At 49.5% G+C, this 12684-nt stretch overlaps 1 protein-coding gene across 1 annotated transcript in view; it reads right to left on the bottom strand.

Moving 5' to 3' along the window:
* The window catches only part of KY (kyphoscoliosis peptidase), a 47240-nt gene that overhangs the window by 13429 nt on the left and 21127 nt on the right, over positions 1-12684 (bottom strand). Inside the window, exons 5-8 of the mRNA XM_028518578.2 lie at positions 12603-12665; positions 9586-9668; positions 6430-6538; positions 4955-5072 (exon numbers count right to left, since the gene is read on the bottom strand). Coding sequence (XP_028374379.1) covers positions 4955-5072; positions 6430-6538; positions 9586-9668; positions 12603-12665 — 373 coding nt within the window. The remainder of the gene's footprint in view (positions 1-4954; positions 5073-6429; positions 6539-9585; positions 9669-12602; positions 12666-12684) is intronic.

Genomic DNA, 12684 nt, shown 5'->3' on the forward strand with positions numbered 1-12684 from the left:
TAAAGATGAGAAAATTGACTCAGCTATAAGCTTATGCTGTGCTTGACTATGCTATGAGGATATTTCATTACCTGGCAGCAACGTACAAGAGGAATTGGACAAAGCAGTCATCATGTAGAGCAATATTGTTGATATCCCATAATTCTCATGCAAAATTGTAGAGCCAGTGATTCCAGCTCCTGGTAGCTAGTCAGGGCAACTCATGACCATCCCATGCCATCAAAAGATCACTGACTGAATACACTATGAGCAAAGCACTGTACCAGGCCCCAGGGAATCATATCATATCATACCATATCATATATCATATCATATCATATCATATATCATATATATTACAATGTAATAAAATACATTTCCAAAAATCAAGCTCACTGGCTGCCCTAGATGTGCTCATAGTTGGAAGAGGGGTAGATATGTGAACTGTCACTAAAATGTTGGGGACACACAAAGCCCTGGGAAATGCAAAGGAGGAGGAATTTGCTGGAAAGAGCTGGGCGAGCTTTGAAGAAGAGGCAGAGGACAAGTGTCTCCACCTCCTACAGCAAACACTCAGGTCAGCTCCACTGGGGCCCGAAGTCCCACCCAAGGAGATCTATCCAATAACCTCAGGCTGCAGAATCTTGGTTTTTACCTTTGACAGTTTTGGAAACCCCAATTCCAGGGGTATAATTTGTGGAGGTGGGGGACCCAGACCTCAACTGTCATTTTGTGCAGGGTGGTCCAGGCCGCTCCACAGGAACCCTGTCAGGCTGTGCTCACCCCACACTGTCAGGCCCTAGCAGGGTGCGCCCACCAGGCTCTGACCAGCGTGGCCTTCCCAGCTCTGATGGCCTCGCCCAGCACCTCTGAACCACGCCACATACAGTGCTGGAGGGCGGGGAAGGGTGGTCACAGGAGAAGCAGCAAAGCCTGCTCTTGTTTAGGTATCTTATGATTTCAAATAGTGAAGTGAGGAAGTATGGTGTCATTAACCTTGAACCCAAGCAAACTTTCACTGGACAAGCATATGTGACTTAGAGTTCTCAGGGCCTTTCTGTTCCCCACATGTTGGTCCTCAAGAAGGTCAATATTGTATATTGTTGCAATAAGGAGAAATTCTAAACTGACCAAAAAGTACTGTGATTTCCATCTGCAGCAGGCCAAGCATAACTATGACTTATGTTTCCCAGTTTAGGTAGTTGATTCTTCTGCCTGCTTCTTTTCTTACAGCGCCTTATGGTAAGGTCAGAAAGTATGATCACAGTAATAATTCTCTCTGGAAGGTCCTACTGGGAGCTTTTTGTGGTGTGACCTCAGGGGCCACCTCTCCGACAGGTGAGCAGACAGAGGTTCAGAGAAGGAGGCTAACTTGCCCGGTGACACAGAGCCAGTTGGTGGCCAAAACAGCACCGGGATTCAGTTGTCCTAACACCCAGTTTGGGAGGCTTTGCCTTGCATGGTCCCTTTTGTACACCAAGATATATTTTATTTTTAAACTTATTGGTGATATACAGGGCAAAATTAAAGGGGGTTTGCTCTAGTGATGCAATTCATATTTGTGAGCACTATCCTTTGATGAATCTATAAGGTTGGGGGGGTAGATGTCTCTTTTGGGGGTCTTCTGTGACAAAGTCAGTTTGGGGGAATAATTTAAGGCTACCCAATGTATCTGCCTCTCTCAGGAAGCTGAAAAAATCACTCCCTAGTTTTGAGGCCTTTGGAAACAATAGGATTTTTGGGTTTGTCTGGAACGTCATGTGAAACAGAAGCATGTCGCTGCACTTGCTCTCTGTGACAGCTGAAGGATGGATGGGAAACCAACTGACATCTGATTGGTGACAACCAGTGCCCTCGGCTTCAAAGCCTCAAACTGGTAATAAGCTCCTTCCTGGCTTTATTGGAAGTCTCTGGGAAATCTGCTAGCTGCTGCTAGAGCTGGGATAACAGGGCTAGGGAATGCATGGGAGGCTGACTCAGTGGCAGGAATCTGGGGAATTAAGCTTGGCCCTGCAAGGAAATTAAGCAGAATTCATTAAGGCTGTGACAATTAAGGCAAAAGGAAAGACATTAATGCTGGAAGATGGAGAGTCAGAAAGAAGGTGGACCAGCAGTTACAAGCAATAACATCAACAAATAACCTACATGGGCTACTTGGGAAAGAAGATGGGGAAATGAGTGATGTTGTAAAAATATCTGAATTCCCTACCAAATTACTTTATTAAATCAGTCTTTAATGAGGCCATTGCAGGGAGGCAGAGTGGACTGGCAGCAGTAATGATGGCCATGTGGGTACAACTCTTGCTAAGAGAACATTCTGACAATGAAGCAGAGATAAATCAGCAAGTGTGGATTGCATGTCTTCAGTTATTAAGGAATCAGTTAATGAATTTACCAAAGCTCCGGCAGTTATTTTAAAGGTGAGGGGAATTAGGGAAGTGATGCATCGATGAAGTTACTGATCTTTAAAGCAAAAGTTAAAGGAATTCAAGAAACCGTGAGCTATTGTTAAACATCCTGGGCAACGTGAGGAGTCTTGCTTGTGGTAATTGCCAGGTTGGAACCTAACTTTAAACGATGCAAAATTTTGAGTGTGTTTTAATGATCAGCTGCAGGCCAGAATATGGCCATTGTTAAGCAGCTGGATCAGGCCAAAAAGCTGACAGTTTCACTCAAGGCAAGTGTCAATTTTCTGAGTCTCTGTGGGTCTGTAGGAAAATTCCACAGGGCAAAAGCACTTCAGTGCTCAAGAAAGGAAGCTTGACAACACAACCCCGAAGTCTGGCTGGCAAACCCCAAACTGCATGTTCTCATTTAGTCCTACAGGCCTGCCAGTAGGCAACACAGCCTCAGTGTGCAGATGAGGAAACCGAGGCTCCGAGAGGTTAAGTGCCTTCCAAAAGGAGCAAACCTAATGAGTGGTAAATGAAGGACTAATAAATGGAGAACTGGGGACGTCTTTATGGCTTTAAATCTGGCACTCCTTCTATACCATGCTAGAAAGCTTTTACTGGGTAGAGACAGCTATATTCTATGATTTACAAACCCTGAGTGTTTTCAACTTTGCAAATTCAGATGAAAATAATTAGTCTGAACAACGCTGCACACAAAATAGAGCTGAAGATGGATTGATGGTTATTCTGTACTTAAAAAGAGAGTAAGGTCTATTTCGTACAAGTTTGCTGGAATATCCTGTCCAGTCCTGTCTCTAAGGGCCTACTGTGTGTAGGATTCTGAGATGGGTGGTCACAGGAGAAGCAGAGGGGGCAGGTGGCTAACGACATATGGAGATATAGATGCCCACAGACACCTGAGAAGAAATGAGCACAGGCAACACCTCAATGGTAGAACAAAGTCCAGAAAGGAATATGACAAAATGTCATCTCTATGTGGGAGGGTTTGGAGCACTTTAATTTGCTTCTTTTGTTTCTGTGCACTTTAAAAATTGCCTACAATTAACAAATATATTTTAAATTTAGAAAACATTTAATACAAGCATAAGGCAAGACATGAGCTTGTGGATAAGGTGTGCCGATTGGGGAGCAGAAGGTGGTGGGCATCTGGGCAGGCGGCCTGGAAGGAGCAGTAGGGAGAGGGGAGTGGAGTGAGAGGAAAGTGCAGGTGGCCTCAAAGGGCACAGGGCTGGTTGAAGTCAGACTTTGAAGGACTTTACAGGATAGTTTAGTTCAGGAACCTCAGGCCTGGGGATCCTGAGGCTGGAGAGTTCCAGAGGCAGATGGGGCTGCCTAGGCCTGGGCTGGGGTGGGGGTGGGGTGGCAGTGGGAATGCTCGGGTCGTGTGGGCTGCCTGGTGGAGTGAACGGGGAGTGGTGGGCTTGGTGTCCTCTGCACCCTGCCCTGGTTGCCTCTGGGGCTATGGTCTCAGGGGCGGGCCTTGGAAGCAGGGGATGGAAAGAGTGGGAGGGTCAGAGCAGCAGGGGGGCCAGGCACATGGTGTGGGATTGAAGTTGGGAGGCAAACATCTGGGGGTCAGGCCTGGAATCAGTAGCGTGTATAATCTAATGGAGTAGGACACCTTGTAGCCACCTGTGAGACATGAACTCATCACATCTTCCCGCCTGCGGACCATAAGTATTTATTGCCATAAGTACTTCGTTTGATGACTCGCCACCTGCAGTCCTGGGGGGCTGGCCTCTGGGTGGTGAGAAGGCCCTCTCCCACGGGCCTGCAGGGACAGTAGCCAGCAGTCTATCCCTCCCCTGGGACGGGAGCTTCTCCGTGGCCCCTGGGGCTGGCTGATTGTTTCCTGGGAAACCTGGTGGACTTCAGAGAGCAAGTACAAGAAGCTGCGGGGATTAGCAGGGCTTCTGAAGCCTTGAGTCCCTCTTGAAGTCACTCAGAACCAGCAATGGTGACTCCAAACACAAATGGTTTCCTTATCAGCCACTCAGCTGCTCTCACCCACCCAGGTAACCTGGCCAGGTGCTCCTTCCCAGAGCAACGAGAATGGAGCCCAAATGCTCCAAGAGAGACATTGCTTCCTAGTTATTCAGCTTTGCCAACTGACAAATCTTTCTGAGTAGGAGATTTTTTTGTTTCCCCTGAGAGGGGGCCCCTGAGCCTGACTTGAGAACAAGCATTTCCCAGTCCCCTTGGCATCAGCAGCCACTGTCCTCCCATTCCCAAATCTGCCATTCTTCTAACCTTCAGCTGCACAGAGATGGGAGAAGGTGGGAAAAGGGCCTTTTGTAACTAAATTATCTCTGTGCATTCATCTGCCATTATGTTAATGCATCGCGAAGCCTGGCAGATGGTACAAAGTCAATTATGCTGGTGTTAAAATGGGAGAAATTGACCTTTTCAGGATTCACTTGGGTTCCAGAGCAGAGTTTGCAAACTCAGGTTTCAGGGCTGGCATGTGGGCGAAGGTGCATAGCACCGTGGAAGGGAAGTGGGATGGGTGGGCGGTCGGCCTTGGGACTGCCTGCCTGCCTTTCACAGGACCCCTCTGGTACCTGCACATTCTCTCAAAGAGCCCGGCATAGCCATCACAGTTGGTCTTCTGGGTCCGCAGGATGTTGCTGGGTTTGAAGGCCTGGCGGTCCTTCTCCTGGGCAGCCTCAATGTCATACTCTGGAGGGCAGAGTAGGAAGCTGTGAGGAACCGGGTCCTGGGAGGCCACAAAGGCAAGTACAGAGTGGAGAGGGGGTCCACAGCCCATGGCATGGCCCCTGCCCTTGGTTGTGCTTTTGTCAGCACTTGAGCTGGGCTCCCTGGGGCCTGGGAGAAGCACTGGGGGTGGGGGGCTCTGCCTACATGTTCCCCCCACCACACAGCTCTGCAGGCCCTTCTGGTGAGGCTGCTCCTGTCCCTGTGTGGCCCCCAAAGCAAAGGCTTCACATTGACCCACAGAGGGCGCACTGAACTTCATCAACAGTAGTCCCAGGTAGAGAAGACTGCTCTCCCACAGCCTGTCACTTCTCTAAGGAGAGAGTCTGAGGCCTGCGGTGAGGCCCTGAGGCACAGTGGCCACTGAGAGCACAAAGGATGTGTGTGTGTGATGTGTGCGTGCACAGTAAAAAAATCCTGCCAAATATTCTGTTTCTGATTCTGCCCCCTTAAGGCCCAGGCTGAGCTGCTGAGGTTGGGGCAGGGAACAGGTGGCCCTCTACCTGTGTCAGGTGAGTTCATGCTAAGCTGCATCTCTAACTTCTGCTTTGGGAAGACAAAGGAAAAGTCTAGTGGTAGCAGGTCAGGAGAGCCCCCTGGTTGTTATGTCACAGGGAAAACACTAAAAATCCCCCACCCTCTGGTCCTTCTATCACCTGTAAAGGGCAGTACCTATTATCCTCTTATCCACCACCTGTGGGGCTCGGCTTGACCTGGTCAGACTCCCAAGACTGTCCTGTAAATGGCTGTAGGCAGCTGCACAGGCCTAGGTCCCCTGAGGTGGCTCTGAGAACCTGGAGACTGGGCTGAGACTGGTGACCGAAGTCGCCAGTGTGGGCACAGGAGCAGGCAGAGGAGAGCCCACCCTCCCTGGCATTGCTACCTTAAGCCACCTCCCGTGGCAATAACTTTTCAAATAGCTATGACTCCTCCCTAATGAATGGTCATCATTTTTTGAGATGACCTTTTATCCTGGGTTCTCATGTCTCTGGAGCAGGTTTACCAGGAAGCCAGGACTGAAGGAAGGAGGCTGCTGGGTAAAGGGCCTCTGCTCTGGCCTCTGCTGTGGGCAGAGGGCCATGGGGGACCCCCTACCCCAATCCAATGACCCTTTGTGGAGACTATTGGCACATGATGACTTTCACTCTGCTTAGTCTTGGGCTATTCCATCTACCCATCTGGGAGCCTCTGCCTCATCTTTCATCTCATTCCACACTCACTGGTGATGGAGTGAGTCCAAGAGATACTGCCCTGGGAACAGGGGTCTGCAAGGAGTGGCATCAAGGGGTCCTAGAACTAGTAACCCCACAGGCGGCCCTACCTATGTGGTGGCAGATCCAGATCCAGATGGCACGGACCCTCTCCAGGTCGCTGTGGGCCTCCTGGAGCAGGTCGTCCATCAGCTCGTCTAGGCCACTCTTGACTGTCACCTGGAGGGGGGAGGGGTGTGCTGTGTCAGGCCCTGGACGAGGGCTGTGGGGAGCCCATCATCCTACCACCTGCAGCCAATACTGCCTTTCTTCTAGGCAGAGAAGGAAGAGGAGAGGTCCAGAGGGACAAAGGCTGGGCTGAGGGCAACCCTCAGTGGTGGGGCTGGACATGGTGGGTAGTGCTGACCAGCTGCCCACTGCCCTAGAACCACTATATTTGTCCTTTGAAGATTTTGGGGCCAGCCAGGCAGGCACTGGGGGGGGATGGAGCAGCCTCTAGCAATGATCAATACTGCCCAAAGCAATCTACAGATTTAACACAATCTCTATAAAATTTTAACATCCTTTTTTTGCAGAAATGGAAAAGTCAATCCTGAAATTCATATAGAATTCCAAAGGGCTGGAAGAGCCAAAAGAATTCTGAAAAAGAAAGAGCAAAGTTGGAGGACCCACATTTCTTTCTGTATTTTGAACTTACCACAAAGCTACAGTAAATCAAAATAGTGTGGTACTGATATAAGGATGTCATATAGATAAATGAAATAGAATTAAGAGTCCAGAAACAAACTGATAATACATCTATGACTAACTAACTTTGGACAGGGTGCTAAGTCCTTTCAATAAGGGACAGCATTAACAAATGGTGTTGAACACCTGGATACCCACATGCAAAAGAATAAAGCTGGACCCCTACCTCACACCATATGAAAAATTAACTCAAAAAAGATAAGTGACCTGAACATAAGAACTTAAAATAAAAACCTCTTGGAAGAAAACACAGGGTTAGTAAATCGTCATTGCCTTGGATGTGGCAATGGACTCTTAGATACGATAACAAAAGCATAAGGTACAAAAGAAAAAATAGATTAATTTGGTTTCATAATAATAAAAAACTGTGCATCAAAGGTCATTATTAAGAAAGTGAAAAGACAACTTGCAGAAGAGGAGAATATATTTGCACATCATATACCTGATAAGGGTTTAATATCCACAGGAATATATAAAGAACTCCTACAACTCAACAAAAACAAACAAAAAAAACATCCACTTTAAAAAATGGGCAAAGGACTTGAATATACATTTCTCCAAAGATATATAAATGGCCAATAAGCATATGAAAAGATGCTCAACCTCATTAGTCACTAGGGAAATGCAAATCAAATCCACAAAGAGGTACCACTTCACACCTACTAGGATGGCTATAGTAAAAAAAAAATAGATAAGAAGTGTTGGCAAGAATGTGGAGAAATTAGAAAGAACCTTGTACGTTGCTGGTGGGAATGTAAAACGGTGCAGCTGTTGTGGAAAACAGTTTGGCAGTTCCTCACGAAGTTAAACAGAATTACCGTAGGACCCAGTAATTCCACTCCTAGGTACATACACCAAATAACTGAAGGCAGGGACTGAAACAGAGGCTTGTTAGCATTATTCCCAGCAGCTAAAAGGTAGAAGCAACCCAAGCGTTGTTTCTTACCCATCACAGATGAATGGGTAAGTAAAATGTGATAGATCCACACAATGAAATATTGTTCACCCATTAAAAGGAATGAAATTCTGATATGTGTTGCAACATGAACTTTGAAAAGGTGACACTAAGTGAAATAAGCCAGCCGTAAAAAGAGGCATATTATATGAGTCCACTTATATGAAGTATCTAGAATGGGTAAATTTAAAGAGACAGTAAGTAAATGAGAAGTTACCAGGGGCTCAGGGAAGGGACAATGGGGAATTATTGCTTAACGAGTACAGAGTTTCTGATTTTGGAAGTAGATAGTGGTGATGGTTGTGTAACATTGTGAGTGTAATTAATGCCACTTAAAAATGATTGAAATGGTGATCTTATGTGATATATATTTTGCCACAGTTAAAAAAAGAAAGGAAGCAATTAGTTTTTCTCACAGGGCCCTCAGGAGGAGTCAGAGTTGGGCTGTTGGAGAGGCAGCCCTGACCCTACGCGATCTTCCCAGGGAAGCCAGGCAACTGAATGCTCAGTGTGCCCTAGTTGCCCTCACATCCCTCACCCCACACTAGGGCACTCCTTGACCTGTTCTTGCTGGAACTGTTCCACTGTTCACATCGGAACTCCAGGACCTGCGCCCTGATCAGAAGGGGACCCCAGGGCCCCTTTTCCATCTCCCACTCCCCTTGCTGCTGCTTCTTTTTCTTCCAGGTCCAGGTCCAACTCCACAGTCCTTGTCTTTGACCCTCTCTCAGGGCCTAGAACACATTTCAGGCCCACACTACGGCCTGGCTGACTCCTGATTTAACCCATAACTTCAGTCCTGTGGCTTCTGATCCACTCGTCCCCACCCCCGCCCTCCCTGGGCCTGGCAGCCTCTGGCCATCCACCACTCCATGGCCATGTCTCTGGCCTCAGCAGGGCTCCTGCACTGCTTTCTGAGACTGGCCAGCAGTCTGTGGGTGACCTCCCAGCTTACCAGCTTAAGAGGCCCACTCTGACATCACCATCAGGTCCAGCTCCTTGGCCTTGCCAATCAGACTCTGTGTCAAGGGTCCTGCTTGGCTCCCACCACCTCAGTGTGCCCCTAGTGCCTCAGGTCTTGTAGCTGCCCCTTTCTAACCCCAGGCCACATGTTCCCAGGCCCAGAGGTGTGAGAGCTTAGCAACCTACATGTGCTCAAGGGGTGAACTTGGCTAAGGTCACAGTGGGAGCTGGCCATCTGCCTCTGGTCCTCCCCTACCCCCTTGCTCCCTTCCTTCCTGGGCTGGGGCTGGCATAGCTCAATAGTAGTAATGCCCAAATGGGCAGGGAGAGGGCAGGACAGAGCTCGCCATAGGGGCCTGCCATTGGGGTGGCTACAGGGTATGTAGCCTTTGATGGGAGCATCAGAGTCATGGGTGGAGTTGGGGGAATGGAACAGCCTTTCTGTCCCCCATCCATACACTGTAGAGAGGCACTCTGGGCCACCCATCCAAAGGACTCAGGATACATTCAGGAGGGGCTAGGGGAAAGGCTGTGCTACCCTGGCCCAGAGAACTTGAAGCCGCACTGGGGGACCTGTAGGCAGAGGGGCCAGCTCTCCTACCTGTGAGGCATAGGCATCCAGTTTCTCAAACTGCCGCAGGTCCAGGGGCATGGATTTCAGGCTGGACCGATCCCAGGGGTAGGCTGGAAACACAGGGAGGCTTGGTCAGCTGTTGACACCTGCAGGTGAGGGCTGCCTGGCCCAGGGTTCCCTGTCTTTTTGAGAGGCTGTGACTGTCCAACCTTCGGCATGATTCCCAGAGCTGGAAACTGCTCCCAGTAGTTATTATCTCCTGGTAAAGTTCTTTAGTCAAATTGGTTTGGGAACTATGGCAATTCCCCTAGTCCTCTTGGAGATTCACAGGGAACATAAGCCAATTGCTGACCCTATGAAACCATCAGTAAGAAACTGGTTTCACCTCAATTAACTCAGAGGTCCCTGGATAGATTGATAATGAAATTTCCTTCTCCCCACCATTTAGTTTTCTGCAGAATCCCTGCTAACTTTTCTAGGAAAGAGTTCTCTGTGGGAAGTCAAGGCAATGCTGAGAACCCCCAGTGAGCTCGAGGGAGGGTCCACGCCATGGCTATGGTGCCACAGAGCATTCTGAGTGTGGGAAGAGGGCATCATGGAGCCCTGTCACCTGGGCCTCTGCAGGTTGAAGTGGGTTTGGCATCCAGATAGGCTTTCTTTCTCCCTTGCCCCTGGTGAGCTGGAGCCTGGAGCACCCCAAGAAAGCCTGTGTTCTGATAACAGACACCCAAGGCACTGTGGGGAGGCTGTGCCCCAGAATCACTCATGTATGTCCAGACTTTCTCATAGGAAGCCTGGACACAGGACAGGCCCAGTCAGATGCTGTAGGGCTCAATGACCAGTGGTGAGATCCACTGATGGATGGGCAGCAAACCCCTGTCCTAGCCCAGAAGAGAGACTGTGTTCTGGCAGGGTCCTCTTATTCAAGGCCTCCTGAGACAAGTTGACCAAAATCAGGCATGCTGGGCGGGAGGGCAGGGATGGGGTGAGAGGAGGGTGGGGCCATTGATCCCCTGACTCATGTGGACTCACTCACCCCACTCTCAGCTGGCCATCCCAGGAGCACCCCAAGTGTTGGGTGAGGAAGGGATGCTGCTGGGGTGCCAGGGGGCAGCCACAAGCCCAGGAAGAGTAGAGTGATGTGGGAAAATGCCTAGTGGGGTGGCATAAGGCATGGGTTCTAGTTGGGGTCCAAATTCCACCTCACTAGGGGGTGCTGGGCTCAGCCACGGGGCCCCAGACACATATCTACGGGGCACCTGGGAGGGCGAATGAGATAGTGGATCATGTTATAACGTCAGTGTCACTCTGCTCCTGGAGGGTGCAGGACGGGGGTCCTCTGCAGGCAAGGGCAGGAGAATGCGTATGAAGCCTCTGCCCTGAGCATTTGCCCACACATCCCGCAGGGCTGTGAGCATCCCGAACCCTGGTGCTGTAGACCCAAGAGGTGTGGTGAGAAGGTGAGGACAGGGTGTCACCACCAGATCTGGCCTGAGCTGCTCCGTGGCCCTCTCTGGACAAGAGGCTGTGCCAGCTGCTTGGGCAGCTAGTCAGGATGAGCTGCCGGGAACAGGCCAAGTGGATCCTTCTGCATTTCTCCACTGCTCCAAGGCCCCTTCCTCTTAGGAACCTGGCATTCCTCCTTCTCAACTCCAGGCTGGATCTGGCACCTTCCCCAAGACCACCTCACTCCATTCCCTTGCTCCCTGCTGTCACACTGCAGCAGCCCCTGGGGGGTTTGGTCCTTTTGGCTTCAAACCTCTGACAGAGTTTCTTTCTCGCCAGATCACGTGCTCTGACATCCAGGATCCGAGGGCTGCTCCTCTTCTAAGAGGGGACAGGATGTACAGCAGGCAGGCAGGCAGGCAGGCAGGCAGGCAGGCAGGGAGGCAGGCTGTGTAAACCCTACCAGGAAGCTGTGGCCTCACCCAGCAGCCTAGCATTTTCTTTTTTCTTCTGCTCCTTCTAAAATGACTAAGACACTTCCTGGAGCCCGCATCTCAAATCCTGCTGCTCAGCACCATCGTGGTCACTGCTGTGGTGCCGGAGCTGGGAATTCTTGTCTCCCATCACTCAGGTCAACAGCAGTCCCTGTCCCTTGTGGCCTGAGTGCAGCCCTGGCCCAGCCAGCCCTGCGGAAGGGCACGGGGCCCTGGTGGCAGGCCTTGCTGAGCTTCCCACTCCTCAGTGCCCTCTCCTTCCCTCTGTGGAATCTGTCAGGGTGACCTGAGTGTGTGTGAAGGGGACTTACGCATTGAACAATTTCTGCTCAGGATAGCTCTGTAGATGAGGTCTCCCTGCCCCCATTTAGAAGAGAGATGGCATTTCTAACATCAAACTGAAAACCCTATTACTGATTTTACCCTTTCTGGGTTCTATTTTGTAATACTCAAGCATTAAAATTACCTGTAATGATTTATGCCTCATTAAGCTCACCTTCTGAGCAGATTATATAAATCCAAATGTAATTTTGCACAAATAATTTAAAATACCAGTGGCATTAACTAAAATATTCTATTTTTTAAGCAAAACAATGGGAAGAAGTGCCAAGCTGTACCAAACCTTAGATGCCATCTGGTCTTCTGAAGGGGAAACTGAGGCCCATGGGACACCAAAGCAGGATTCAATCACATGATCTGGCTGTCTATCACCCCACTCAGGGTTTCTTTCTCTGGCCCACTCTGCTTATTTGTGAGCCTCCAGTCTTACATGTGATTGGCATTCTATTTAGAGTTAACACAATTCTAGATTCTCATTTTAATATGTTTCCCATAATGGCTGCCTTGTTATCGATGGGGTTTGTACTTTAGCCTCAGGCTCACATCTGGTTTGTGAGCTTTTCACTTCTCCCCGCCTCCCCCCGCCCGTGTCCATGGCAGACATTGCTAATCAATCATGATACTCCTCACCTGTTGAGCCCAGAGGTGGCCCCAGACTCATCCCAGTGACCCAGGGAGCCATTTTAAATTCACTGGAGATTCTCCATGAGGTTAAATCAATTCCATGTCTCAGGGAACTGCCCCGGAGAAGACCCTGCTACTTACCATGGGCATCTTTCCCTCCAGGCTGCCGGGGTCTTGTGTTTCCATTTTTATCACCTTGTAAACCTACAATATCCCAAAGGTC

This window comes from Phyllostomus discolor, chromosome 7 (assembly GCF_004126475.2).
Source record: "Phyllostomus discolor isolate MPI-MPIP mPhyDis1 chromosome 7, mPhyDis1.pri.v3, whole genome shotgun sequence".
Classification (NCBI taxonomy): Eukaryota; Metazoa; Chordata; class Mammalia; order Chiroptera; family Phyllostomidae; genus Phyllostomus; species Phyllostomus discolor.